The sequence below is a fragment of the Cyanistes caeruleus genome, chromosome 4, assembly GCF_971803275.1.
Source record: "Cyanistes caeruleus chromosome 4, bCyaCae1.hap1.1, whole genome shotgun sequence".
Classification (NCBI taxonomy): Eukaryota; Metazoa; Chordata; class Aves; order Passeriformes; family Paridae; genus Cyanistes; species Cyanistes caeruleus.
In genome coordinates this window covers 35034839-35048040 of record NC_141704.1, presented here as the reverse complement: position 1 = coordinate 35048040, position 13202 = coordinate 35034839, and the positions used below count along the sequence as shown (strand labels likewise).

At 49.5% G+C, this 13202-nt stretch overlaps 1 protein-coding gene across 1 annotated transcript; it reads left to right on the top strand.

Moving 5' to 3' along the window:
- The first annotated feature begins 930 nt into the window (after positions 1-930).
- On the top strand, positions 931-7425 carry LOC111930788 (retinoic acid-induced protein 3-like). Its single transcript, XM_023929037.2, has 4 exons — positions 931-1034; positions 3494-4449; positions 5376-5419; positions 6110-7425. The coding sequence occupies exons 2-4, from the start codon at positions 3525-3527 to the stop codon at positions 6200-6202; spliced, it is 1062 nt and encodes a 353-aa protein (XP_023784805.2). The 5' UTR covers positions 931-1034; positions 3494-3524; the 3' UTR covers positions 6203-7425.
- The last annotated feature ends 5777 nt before the right edge of the window (positions 7426-13202 follow it).

The window sequence follows — 13202 nt, the reverse complement described above, 5'->3', positions numbered from 1 at the left end:
AGCACAAACTTCATATGAGGTGAGGGGGATTTTTAGGTTTGGGGTTGTGTGTAGGGACTGAGCGCTTCATGTGGATAGGTCTCGATGTCTAATTCCCTAATCAGGATAATGAAATACTCCCAGTGAGTAATATTTAAAATAACAAATGAAGTCATGAACACACTGGATATACGCGAGGATTTAGATGGGGTTGTGCTGATAGGTGTGTCTGGCCAGAGGCGTAAAATGTAGAGCAAGGGGGAATTTGTCATTGTCTTTGCTCAATTAATCGTTTGGGCCAGCAATTTGGACAAAGTGACTCAGTGCTCGCGAGCAGGCAGAAGCCAGCCTTCGGAAAGCAAGGCTGCTCTGAGCGAGACACAAGGCAAGCCGCCCCTTTCAGGAAAGTGAGGTGGCTCTCACTGGCACGGGTGGAAGAGCGGCACAAGCAGAGCAGACGCAGCACCCATCGAGAGCCCCGAGGAAACAAAACCACCTCTGGCTCCGGGCTCGCTCTGGCCACCTCGGGCCGGTTCTCACACCACAGCCTCCTCATCGCCTCCTCAGCCAGCAGATTACCTGGCGAGAAAGCAGGCAAAGAGACAAAAGGCTGGGAGCAGGGAGGGGACGCACGGCTATTCATAGCGGCGGTCCCCACCCTCGGGTGCCGGGAGTCAGCCAGGGGAGCAGCTTATCGGCTGTCCTTATCGGGTGCCCGAGTGAGCAGCGCTCGGCGCGGGCCCAGGGCTCCATCTCCACCCCGGCTCAGGGGTGAGTGCCCCGCTGACGTCAGGAGCCCTTACTTCATTTCCTGGCACAGGGGCCCAATTTTCACAGCCGTGTCCTGTGGGAGAGGAGAGGAGAGGCGGTGGAACTGGAATAGGCGTGCTCAGCCCCACCTCCTCAGCCCTCCAGCTGTTAAAGCTCCCAGGGAGGGCGAGCGCGGAGCTCGGCCGGGCTTGCGGCAGCGGAGGCGCCCGGCCCCTGGTGCGCTGGAAAAGTGCCTCTCCTAGACGGAGCCTCCCTGCCGCCTTCAGCAGGCGCCACCCAGAAAGGTAATTCGAGGCAATGTTTCACGGGAGCCAGGGTGGGCCTGCCTCCTGCGGCTGGCTTGGGATGGCGTGCAGGACCGTGGTTTGAGGGCGGCGAGCAGGGGCAGGGGATGGCACAGTGAGCTGGGAGTGCCTTCTGCCCTTGAGTCGAAGATGGGATTGCCAGCTGGAGCTGGGGAGACGCTCCCGGGAAACCATTTGAAGTTTGGGGGTGAATGGGTGTATTTTATGTACAAATATCAGTGGGAAAAGAGGGTCGAGGTGGAGGGAGAAGACTCCTCGCTGAAGCGAGAGCTATGATTTGGGGTGTGCTGTATCAGCTACCAGAGCACAGGCTCCCTCGCTCAGATTGCAAAGCCCCTTGGAATTCCTGGACAGTGCTGTAGGTGCTGGATGAGCAGACTCAGCTTTTGGGGAGCCACATTCACCCAGGAGACAGAGTGGATGCTCTTCGTGCCTCATCAGTCTCACAGGACATCTGCCCTGGGAAAAAAATGAATGCGGTAAAAATGGTTGCAAGTGGCCCAGTTCTCCAAGTCGGGAAGGTTATTTCCATCCCAGTTGTTCCTCTGGCCGTGGTGGCTGGCTGTGGCAAGCACCGCTTGCAGTCAGGACCCAAAGCTATGGGTGTGCTCTGTGCTGCCATGAGGTCACTCACGCTGGTCTCTGGGCTCTCCACGTGCCTCAACAGCGAGCATCTGTCTGGATCTGCCAGAGCTGTGAACACATAAGCTAATCTAATCAACAGTAAATGTCACTGGGTAAAATTTTAGAATTTTCTCTCTAGATTTTTCAGAAAGGTTCATTATTTATTGCTCATAATTGTCCAGATAATCCAACTATCTGTTCAAGAGATCATTAATCTCCAGAATTTCGTGTATATTGGTTGTGGAAACTCCTTCGTGTGTTACCCACTTATTCCATTCTCTCCATGGGAGTACAAAGTTCCTGCATATTTGAATAATTTGCATTTTATTGTAGCCAGCCTTTTGAAGAGCTGCACATCTTTTACACAGTGAGGGTAGAAGTTGGAAAAATATTTCCCCAACTCAGTTATAAGTAGGTCCATTGAAGCATATGGGGCTGAGAGTGTGAGTCAGTGATGTTTTCACCCTTTTTTCATCCCTTGGTTAGATCAACTGCCATTTAGTAAAAACACAATCTGCACTCACTAAAATCTGCTGGAAGGGTTTGAGAACCAACTTCATAAGTTCAGTATGTTGTTCTGGAGCAGGAAAATCAAGGCAAATGGCATAGTGAGTACCGAAGCCTAAATTTTGCAAGGTTAATTTTTTCTTTACCTATTAGAAAGCCCTTGTTTTTCCAGTGTGGGTCACCATTAAGGGCAGGTTTGCTCATGTTTCATTGTGACATTGCATCTAAACTCCTCTTCTGATAGATCTTAGAGACTTAAGCCTAACTGAGGAATTTGGTATTTAGAAATCAGTACCTGGCCCCTGGGGTCGAAACTCTCTGGGTGCCTGCATAATGGGCCATGATGTGCCAAAGGCCCCCCACCGTGCTGCCTGAATAGCCCACTTAAGCTCTCTTATCCCCTGGGAGACAGGCTTGCTCAGACAGCACTGAAATCCTTATGATGAGAGAGCAGGAATGTGTTAGAGACCTTGACATCATTGGCTTGCAGACTCCTCACGCAGTAACTCGGTGGTCACTTCTCACACAATGAACAGCGTTGGCTCTGACATGTCAGGCCTCCGGTCAGTGCAAGGCAGTATCCTGGGAGGAGGCTGAGCTCTTTGAGACACTCCTTATTGCTTACACTGCTGTGAAGAAGGAGGAATATGAGTTCGGGGCTGCTGGTTGGTGGCCTGTATTTGCTGTTGAATTTGGAGTGAGAAGGGCTGTGCTGGAGGCATCTGGGTTAGTTATCTGCAAGGTAAAAGGTGTTAAAGTTCCGCCTTCATTCATAACAGTGAAAAAAGCCAAAAGTGCTTCAGAGGATGTAAAAAGGGGAAAATCAACGTAAAAGAGAGCAACAAGTTTCCTGTGCTGCATTGTTCATCTCTGAATCTCCTTGGTACAAAGTACTGATGTTGTTTGAACTGGTCAGAACAGTGTAAGCTGTTATGACTAACAGCTGCTCTTGTATCACTGAAGTGACAGGGCAGCTCAGTCTCTGCACTGCAGGGCACCAGGCAAGTGCCTGCTGCAGCACCTCACCTTCTCCCTGCTCCCCACACTCGTAAAACATTGCACAACATCAGGCACAGTGCAGAGGATATGCAAGGTGAACTACCTCCTCCTGAGGAGCTTGGCTTGCCCTTGATGGAGAGCCGGTGCCAAACTATGAGGTGTCTCTGCTCCCATTGCCCTGTGTCCTTAGCACTGTGGTGCCCTTGTCCAGTGAGGTGGGGATGGATGTCTGTCCTGCCTCTCCTTCCCCACTGTTGACAGTACCCAGATGGTTGACTTGACAGCCTGTGTCTTCTCTTTCTCTACAGCTTTGGAGAGGTTGCTCAAGAAGGCGAGAGGATGACGACGTCACCTCCCCAAGGCTGCGGCAGCATCGGTGCTGACTACCACCTGCTCTGTGACACAGAGAAGGCCTGGGGGATTGTCCTGGAGTCGCTGGCTGCAGCAGGCATCCTCATCACCATTTTCCTCATCTGCTCGCTCTTCTTCCTCATCTGCAAAGTCCAAGACAACAGCAAGCGGCACATGATCTCCGTCTATTTTTTCTTTCTTTTAGGCACACTCGGCGTTTTTGGTCTCACTTTTGCCTTCATCATTAAACTCAATGACAGGACTCGTCCCACTCGCTTCTTCCTATTTGGAGTCATCTTTGCCCTCTGCTTCTCGTGCCTCCTCACCCACGCCTGCAACCTCAACAAACTAGTGAGAGGAAGAAAGCCCTTCTCCTGGAGGGTGCTGCTGCTCTTCATTGTTTCCTTTGCCCTGGTACAAGTTGTGATCAACATTGAGTACTTAGTCACCATGTTAGTAAACCAGAGAGAGGAATTCCTGAATATGGCTCGGGAGAGTACCAACAAGGACTTTGTCATGCTTCTGATCTACGTGCTCTTCCTGATGGCTCTGACCTTCTTGGTTTCCATGTTCACGTTCTGTGGGTCGTATAAAAGCTGGAAGAGGCACGGGGCGCACATCTTTGTCACTGTCCTGTTCTCCATTGCCATTTGGATAGTGTGGATCACTATGCTCATAAAAGGCAACACGGTTTTAGGCAAAGAAATGTGGGATGATCCTGTTGTAGCCATTGCTCTGGTGTCCAATGGCTGGATTTTCCTGATAATGTATATTGTCCCCGAAATTTGTTTCCTCACTGCTCCTCTGAAGCTGGAGGACTACCCTCCAGAAAATGACTTTTGCCAACCCAGGTTCATAAAGCAGGCAACTGGAGTGGACAACCGTGCCTACACCCAGGATGAAATTGTGCAAGGTATGGTGAAGGGAATGACTCCACTGTCCCCCCACTCATGACCTAAAAGAGGTGGGAGAAACAAGAAAATATTTGAAGATGATAGATAAATTAGAGGCTAGGAAAAAGTTTGAGACTGATGAAACTTTGGAAATGCATATGAAAATTAATCTCCAGACATGAGGGAAATGAGTGAGGACCAATGCAAAAGCTAAAGATGTGTAGGAGGAGTGACTGAGTAGGAGACTTGCTGCATGTCAGGGCTGAAATATATTTCTCTATGACCCTGCTATGTCTGGCAAGTCCACGTTAAAAATCAGGAGGGTTTTTTTGTTTCTTAGTGATGCATCAACTCTTGAAGGTTTAAATAAATAACCTTGAAGGTTATTTATTCTGATCAGGTTCCCATATCCATGTAAGAATGAATCCATAATCTGGAAAGGAGGCAAGGAGGTCCTGCTTTGCTGTATGAGACTTTTGCCTACTTAGACAAAGCAACATGTTTTATCAATTGAGGTTCCCCAAACCAGTGGGTAGGAGATGTGATTCCTCTGGCTGGACCCAGACCCCCAGCTTTGTGAAAGAACAGCCAAGAAAGGCTGTGCTCTCCCAGGGAATACTGTGAAGGTGGTCTTGTGCATACAAGTGGGAGGGATTTGGCTGGTGGTGGTGACAGTAGCTGTGAGGCAACAGGAGGTGTCTAAACTCCAAGGCCACTTGTGTCCTGTTATTTGCAATACCATTCATTCCTGCTTTCAGAAGGAAGTATTTAATGGCCTCCACCTATGAATTTTAGCCCATTCCTGCCTGCACATTGCACAGTTAAACCAGTCTTAAAGCAGCTGCTCATGTAGCCACAGACCCTGAGTCTCCCTTGATGTGGTGTTTCCAAGCTACTGTGTAATGCTAATGCACTAACTTTCCCCTGATTTTGTCTTTTGACACAGGAGACCTCAACTACTCCCCGTACGCTTCTCACTTTCAGATGAAGGTAAGTTCATGCCACCCATTTCACCACAATGCAGGCTATAGGCTATTGTTCAGCTGCTGAAAGGAAGGGAGGGAGAAGGGGAAAAGACAGATGGACCTAGAGCTGGCTCTGTGAAGGCAGGCCTGCGCTTTTCATGGAGCCAAGTGATTCTGTGACATGTTCATGGAGGTGCCTGTGGCTGGGAGGAAAGCAAGAGCTATAACATGTCCAGGGATATGGGAAGGCAAGAGGGGCCCATGGTAAAGAGGTTGTGGTTTTCAGTACTTTGGGATTTGGTACCACCAAGTCCTCTCTTTGAGCACAGTTCCTACAGTAGACTGTGCCCTTTCCTCAGGAGAGTGTGCTTATTTCCCCAGCCTGTGCCCTGAGTGTGTTCCCACCAGCAAACACTGGAAGTTACAGTGCAGATCCAGAGCAGGCAGTCTGCATGTCCACCTGTCCACTCACCAGTCCTCCAGACCACAGCCTAGCCAGCTCCAGTAGCTCACATCATGCTCCCACATGTCCTCTGCTGATATGTGTCCATCACTAATTTGTTCAGCCAGGATCTTCTTCCATAGCCTTATTGGTCACATTCTCAGGAAACCTTCAGCTCTATTTCTCCCTTCCTTCCTTTGTTTTCTTCATAAGCCTTGTTTTATTACTTCTGTCCAGTTTTCAAAGGTAAAGACTTCTGTGTTTCCTTTTCAGGCCATTGAACCCCAGAATGATTTCTCCATCCCTCGCCCCAAGGCCCGGACAAGCCCTTACCATGACTACACTGGTGGGAAAAGCCCCATGTAGCAGCTCCACAGTGAGCAGAGACTAAGTGTCCCTCAGCAGAGGCATGGGGCCACGTGGTGACAAGTGAGATGATCCTGCAGGAGAGTCAACCCACACCAGCAAAAAGGGAGAGAGAGATCCTCTTTCCCCCACACAGGCACCTTTTTAGCTCCCTGTTATTCTTCAAACATAGCTTTCAGACACAGCCCTGGCCATCCTATCCCTGCTCACTCTGTCTCCATGGAATGAAGCTCCTCTCTTCTGACGGACGAGCATCCTGGCCTGTTTTCAGCAGGAATGCTGGAGAAGCAGGGGGATCATCAGCTGGGTCTGTGACTGGCTTGGCCCCAGACAGGACTTGCTTTAATCAGCTCATGGGGATGCCTGCATCCCCCATGTGATGGGAGAAGAGGAAGGACCAGGAGCATCAGCCCTACACATTCCTTCCTCCTGCCCACCCACAAAGACATCTCAGGTACTACTGAGGACATTTTATCTATCCACTGTTATTTTGTGCTCACTCCCAGCCCTGCCTGGCTGTCCTCCAGAGACCAGTGGAGAAGAGAGAGAAAGAGCATTCCTTTTTTCATCTTCATATTTGCTTCCAGCACCTTCCTCATCATCTAGGGACCATGCTGGAGATGGGGAAGAAAACTTAAAGACATAAAACCATCTACACCAATTTACCCTGACAATCCATGTTCTAACATCTTCCTTTCCAGCTCTGGCTTCTACCCTTGTGCCCCAGCTGAGCTCCCCAAGATGCCTGCCCCCCTGCAAACTCTGCTTCCATACCCTGGCCACTCCAGGCTGGGATCCCCAAAGACAAAGCCTCTTCCATGTGGCTCCTTGCAACACCCTGGTGGGATATAATCCTGTGAGCCCTGGGTTTCGGCCTCTTCCTGAGCGTGTCTGTGACATTAGCACAAACATTTCCCAAGCAGCCAGGTTACAGAGGGCAGACCCTCTTCCTCCCAGGCATGAGTGAGCAAAAGTGTGTGTGTGTGTGTGTGGTGTGTGGACTGCACCCTGGTGATGAGCAATGAGTCTGCAGAGCTGAATCATTCTGTAACCTGCTTTGCATTTGATAAATGGCTTTCCATGGTATTTCATGTATAACTACAGAGAGCTCTCCAAGTGGGTGTGTGTGGTACACTGGCGTCTGCCACAGCTGTATATTTATTTAGTACTTTGTATATGGACTGTTTAATTAATAAAACCCCAAACTGCCTGACTATGAGAAACTGGTGTTCTTCCTTGGGAATGTGATTCCTGTAATGGCTGGTGGGGTGACAATAGCTCTCCATGGGTTGGAGTGGGCCACCTGGGAGGTTGCACTTGGGGAAGAATGGCAGAGAGATGCTTCTTTGAAGCTGTAATTGTGGAGCTTTTCAGCTTGAGGGCGCAGAAGAAGTGTTAGTAGCTTCTTTTTTGAATAAAGTTGATTCAATGTTAGGGGTGCTTAAGAAATGAGGAAATATAAATCCAAGCCACAACAAGCAAATGCCAGAGGAAAGATGTGGACTTTTCATCACTGTACATGCCTGTATCTGCTGAGTCAATACTCCTGTATTTCTTCACTTGTCTCTTGTTGGGTACTTGCATGATCAAGAATAGGAAAGGAGCTTATGGGTATGTAATTTGGTTTGTAAAAAGATGTCTTTCTGATGTTCTGAATTAGTGTAATATTTTTATTTGAAAGTAGGAACAATATCAAAACAAAATCCTATCAGTGAAGATGGTGATGATGATAATTTTTAAACTTCCTGCTAGTACGAGGCTATGATTTCCCTTTTTAGAGGATACTCTCCCATGAGATTCTACATGGTGTGTTATGCTACCACATACCCTTATGCTCTTGGCAAGTAAACCTGTTCCTCAGGCACAGTGTTGTCCAGAATCAGGCAGCCTGCATCTTCCCCACTCTGCCTGCCAGCACTGAAGGGCAACACAAGGACACCTGAGGCTTCTGAATCCCTTGGCATGAGAAAGATCCCCCCTAAGGATTGATTTTGAAATGCATTGCAGGATAACTTCCCTTTTTCTAGTAAAATTGAGGTGGAAATTATGCTAATCATCCCTCCTCCCTTCCACCTGTACAGTCCACAGCTGTAATACAGAGAATGAGGGAGAAAACTCAAGGATACTAGTGTAACACTGGAGAGCAGGCTGGAAAAGGGTTTGTAAAGCAACTTGTTGACTTGCAGACTGAAGGGAGGAAGGATATGCTGGAAACAGTACCTAACTTTCAGGAAATGAACTTTTCAAGCAGATGTGGTGTCATTGATAACTATAGTATGTCCCAGGATGATTCAAAAATATGTTGAAAGAGAGCCAGCACCTCTGCTTCAGTGGAGTCTGGTGGAGCAAAGGAACAGGCTAGCAGGAGAAACAGGAGTGAAGTGTGCTCTTATTGTGTGTTTTCCATATCCCAGGCACTTACCAACTCCTTCACTAACTGCCACAGACCAGAAAGTACCTCCCAATGTGCCTTGGCCCCAGAGGGTGGCAGAACTAGGAGGGATGAGACATCATATACACTCCCATTGATTCAGAGCATGGCGATTTTCTCGATTATTTGGTTGTTAGTGTGTGTGCTGCTTGTCAGAGAACGAAAATCTCCTTCCACGGATTTAGAGTGCCTTTTAGAGTAATTTTTTTAAATCTCTGTAATGACACAAATACTAATCTGACCAGAGTTATTTTGCACTTGTTTGATATTAAGGCAGCTTTGTGTGAGAGCTCATTTAAATGCCAAAATAAATATGAGTTCCTGTGGAACTTGGCGCTGCTGGGTAAGGGGTGCTGCTGCACTGCAGGTTTCTCACACCTCAGGAAAGACTTTTGGAAAAGCAGCAATTTCCTCTCTCCTTATAATTGAGCTTAAACAAAACCAGCTGGCCACTTAGTCACACCCATGTCCCAGGGAAATCCTGAAGTGGTGGGGCCAGATGGACTAGACCCGAAAGGAACAAGTGAATTGAGTGAGGCAGGATCCTCATGCTGTTTTTTCTGAGAACCTGCTCTCTGGGAGGTCTGTAAACCCAGTAAGGCTCATCCCTGCTCTCTCTCCTGCACAGGGCTCCCTCGGTGGTGGTGGTGGTTGCAGGTGCTCTGCCTTCAGAGCCCTCTGGTTTCCAGTCCCTCCTCTCCCTGTTCAGGGAGACCAGAGAGCCAGAAATGTACACATCAGAGAAGGGTTGGCACACAGCACACCTGGATTATGAAAGCAGCCAGGATTATCAGGAGGTAGGATAAACTGCTGAACTTTGGGTCAGGGGTGTCGTGGGAAAAGAACAAAGAAGGACAAAAAAAGCTGTTCGGTCCCAGGACCTTCAGGGTCACCATCCCATGGCCTTGCCAGGGCTGTAGGGCTCCACGTGCCTGGTCAGGAGTGAGCATGGAGGGTGCAATAAACTCTTGGGGCACAGACTCAGGTCAGTGGTGACACAACTTGGAATGGGAGGAACCTTCCTGGGGTCACTTCCCAAAAGCTCCCTGCTGGTGCCAGTGCCACCGTCCCTTAATAAGATTTTTCTTTGAGAGGGATTCACCCTCTTCCTACAAGTCCTGTAGCCCTTGCTGTGGCACAGGGGTCATGAGTCCCTCTTCCTCAGCTGGGGCCACTTTCTCCAGGCTCACAGGGCCAGGTGATCACTTTAGTCACATCCGCTCCCCAGGGAACAGAATCACAGGGCCACAACTTGGTTGTGGCAACTTTTGGCCCAAGTGTTTGGGTTGGTTGCTCCTTTGCCAAAGGTGACTGACTGTCCCATAGCAGGGCTGGCAGTACAGGTGGTGTGTCCAGTGCCCAATTATCGCAGCCACCTTCTCCCATACAAACCTTACACAGTAGGTTTATTCACACTGGACCAGAACCAGAGGTAGCTGAAGAGGAGAAATGCCTCCCATTTTCCCGGCCCTGCCAGAGGCAAAGTGACCAGCTGGGAGCAGTCTCCTTCAATTATCCCTGGCAGCTGCACTGCAGCCTCAGAGCAGCACCTAGAGGGCAACAACACTCGGGAGCAAGAGAGCATTCCACCCACTCTACACTTCCACTTACACCCTGCTCTTACACACACACACACACACACACACACACACACACACACACACACACACACACACACACTCACACACTCACACACACATTCCCCAGGGAGGGACTGATTTTGCAGCTTCTTAAAGACAAACATGAGATCTAAAAGCTGCCAGCATGAAATTCATGTGTGAGTAATATATGGGACACCTCTTGCTTTATTCTGCCCCAAGCAGAATATTCTGCTTCCTTTAAAGTGTAAGCTCACAGAACATGCAGGGAGCTGGTGGTTCTGAGAAGCCACAGAGTTCTTGCTTGTTTCCAAGGAACCTACATTTTAGTAGGTTTAGCAGTACCACAGAGTCACTCAAAGGTTTTGGACAGATGGGACTCCTGGAGAGGTCCAGTTCAGCTTCTGCCCTGAACAATGCTCATCTCAAAGACCAGTTTGAGATAAGCTTTGAATGTCTCCAAAGGTAGAGATCACACAGCTTTTTGGGGTCCTTATACTGGTGTCTGACTGCTCTCATTGGATTTTTTTTAAACCTGTGTCTAATCAGAATTTCCCTTCTTACAACTTCTCTGTCATCCTTTGACCTTTCACTGTGCACCTCTGAGAGGAGTCTGGTCCCATCTGCTCTATAGCACCCATTTAGTTAATAGACAAGAGCACCTGGATCCCCCTTAGCCTTTCCTCTGATGACTAAGTCGGTCCCTCAGCCTTTCCCCCGGTGACACAGTCCAAGCAGCTCCCTCAATGTCTCAATGCCAGACTTGTTCCCCTTGATCAAGCTCTGAGAGAGTCTCAAACTGGACACAGTACTCCAGATAGAGCCTCCTGAGCACTAAATAAAAGGGAACACCAATGCCCTCACCTTGCTGACTTCACCCTTACTCATAGAGCCTGGTATGTGGTTGGTGTACATTGCCGTAAGTGTGCCTCGCTGGACAATGCCTTCTGCAGACTCATTTTCCCCAGCAGCAGCTACTCCCTTTGCCCTGGAGGAGCTTGTGTGGTTATAAATAGAGGGGACTGAACAGTCCTGAACTTCCCTCTGTAAGGTAGGTGGTTTTTGACAGAAGCCAGAAATAGCACCCAAGGCCACTGAGCTGAGGGCTGTAGTGGCAGCTGCGTCTCTTAGGAGGAAGCCCTGGAGAAGGAAACCCAAGAGCTCAAATTTGCCTGCTTTCTGGGGCTCTGAATGCAAAGTGGAGGTTTGCCTCAGCAGCAGCAAGCCCAACCCTTGAGTACCACCTGGCGTGTGTCACTGTGGCTGGGCTGGGGTTGCTGAGCAGCTGCAGGCAGCGGAGCTCTGGGGCACCCAGCCACGGGACCCAGCTGCCTCTGCCCCAAGGCATCTCTGACACTGAGCACTGAGGGACTGTGGCCACCAGAGTGTCTGCTGGGGGTCCCTGCCCCACTCCAGCCACCTTGGTTCCTTCGGGTCTGGGACACGTCTTGTGCCCTCTCCCTACCTGCAGCACACTCACCCTTCTGCACCCAGTACTTTTCTATTTTGGATTCTTTCCCTCCCTTAAAGTCAACATGTGCTGCCACATGCAGTTTCTAGGGAAACTGCTGTTTGCTTTGCTTTTGCTATGGTGACGAGTGAAGCACTCTGCTAGATGTGCCATTTTCTGCAAAGACTTTCTGAAGTGCCAGGCATGGAGCAGGAGCTGCCCTCCTGTCTGACCAGGCTGATTTTATCTGCCTCTATCTCCAGAGACAGCCAGGGTTCTGCCTGGCTGAGCGGTTTCTCCCATCAAACAGGCAACAGGTACATTTGAGGAGAAAGCAAAGGCTGTGGCTTACAAAATGGGGATCTTGTTCTCTAACTAATTAGTCCAGAGCTGAAATAGAATGCTGTGTCTCCAACATATGTCACTGTTTCGCTCTCAAAACAGTCTGTAGTGAGGATCAAATGCTTGAGTATAGGGAAATGCTAAACATTTTTGATGAGATCTCTAATCATGGATGGAAAAAGGAGCTCGATATCTTCTGGTAGTGCTCCTTGCTCAGTGTTGCAAGGAACTAGGTTTTCCTGCAAATCATCTCTTTACTGGTTTTGCCAGACTGAACAAACACACAGGAATCTCAGAAGTCAGGCACTGAGGTGCTTCTCAGTGTCACTCGATCATCCCAGGGCGCCCCTATAATCCAAAAAGCAGGCTGTTCCTGTTCCTGCAGCCACTCAGTTTTTAGCAGTGCTGAACCGCCCTCTCTCACTGGCTGTTTGCCACCTCCTCATCCCCTACCCCAGCCACCCGAGACCGCTGCCAAGAGCGAAATGAACGAGGCACGCAGCGTCCAAGAGCGATTCCAGCGCCCACCCGGTACCCACGGCGCCCTCCAGAGCAGCGGGCCGCGTCCCACCGCGCTAACTCCCGCAGGATTGAAAGCCAGCCCCTCGAAAACAGCGAGGAGGCTGTGTTTAGGATTCTGGCTCCTCGAAGGCAGCGGAGGCAGCGCCGGGAGGGTCGGCGGCAGGATTTGGAGCCCGCGGGCGGCTCCTCCTGCCGTTCCGGCAGCGGCCGCCGGGCGGCGCCCTCGGCCCGCGGAGGGAGGCGCCGCTGCCGGCAGGGGAAAGGCGCGGGGCTCCGGGAAAGCGGCGTCAACAGCCGCCTCCCCCTGCCCTGCTGCTAAACTGCCAGCAGCACCGCCCGTGGTACTGTTGTTGCTATTGTTAACAGCGACAATAACGTTATTTCATGGCCTGACACTGAACTTGGGTAAAATTTGCAATTTTGCCACCATGGAATGATTTCTTTGACTCAGCATGTCCCTTTATTATTACTATTATTATTATTATTATTAATAATAATAGTTATAATAATACAAAAAAATAAAGCAAGCAACTATAACTTTCCACCTGAAAAAAGAAAGCTTGTCCACTGTGATGTTCTGCTTGTGTTATGCAGCAGCACAGAGAGCTTGTCTCTGAACTCATTTTATTTTAGGCACAGTTTAGTTTGATTTCAACG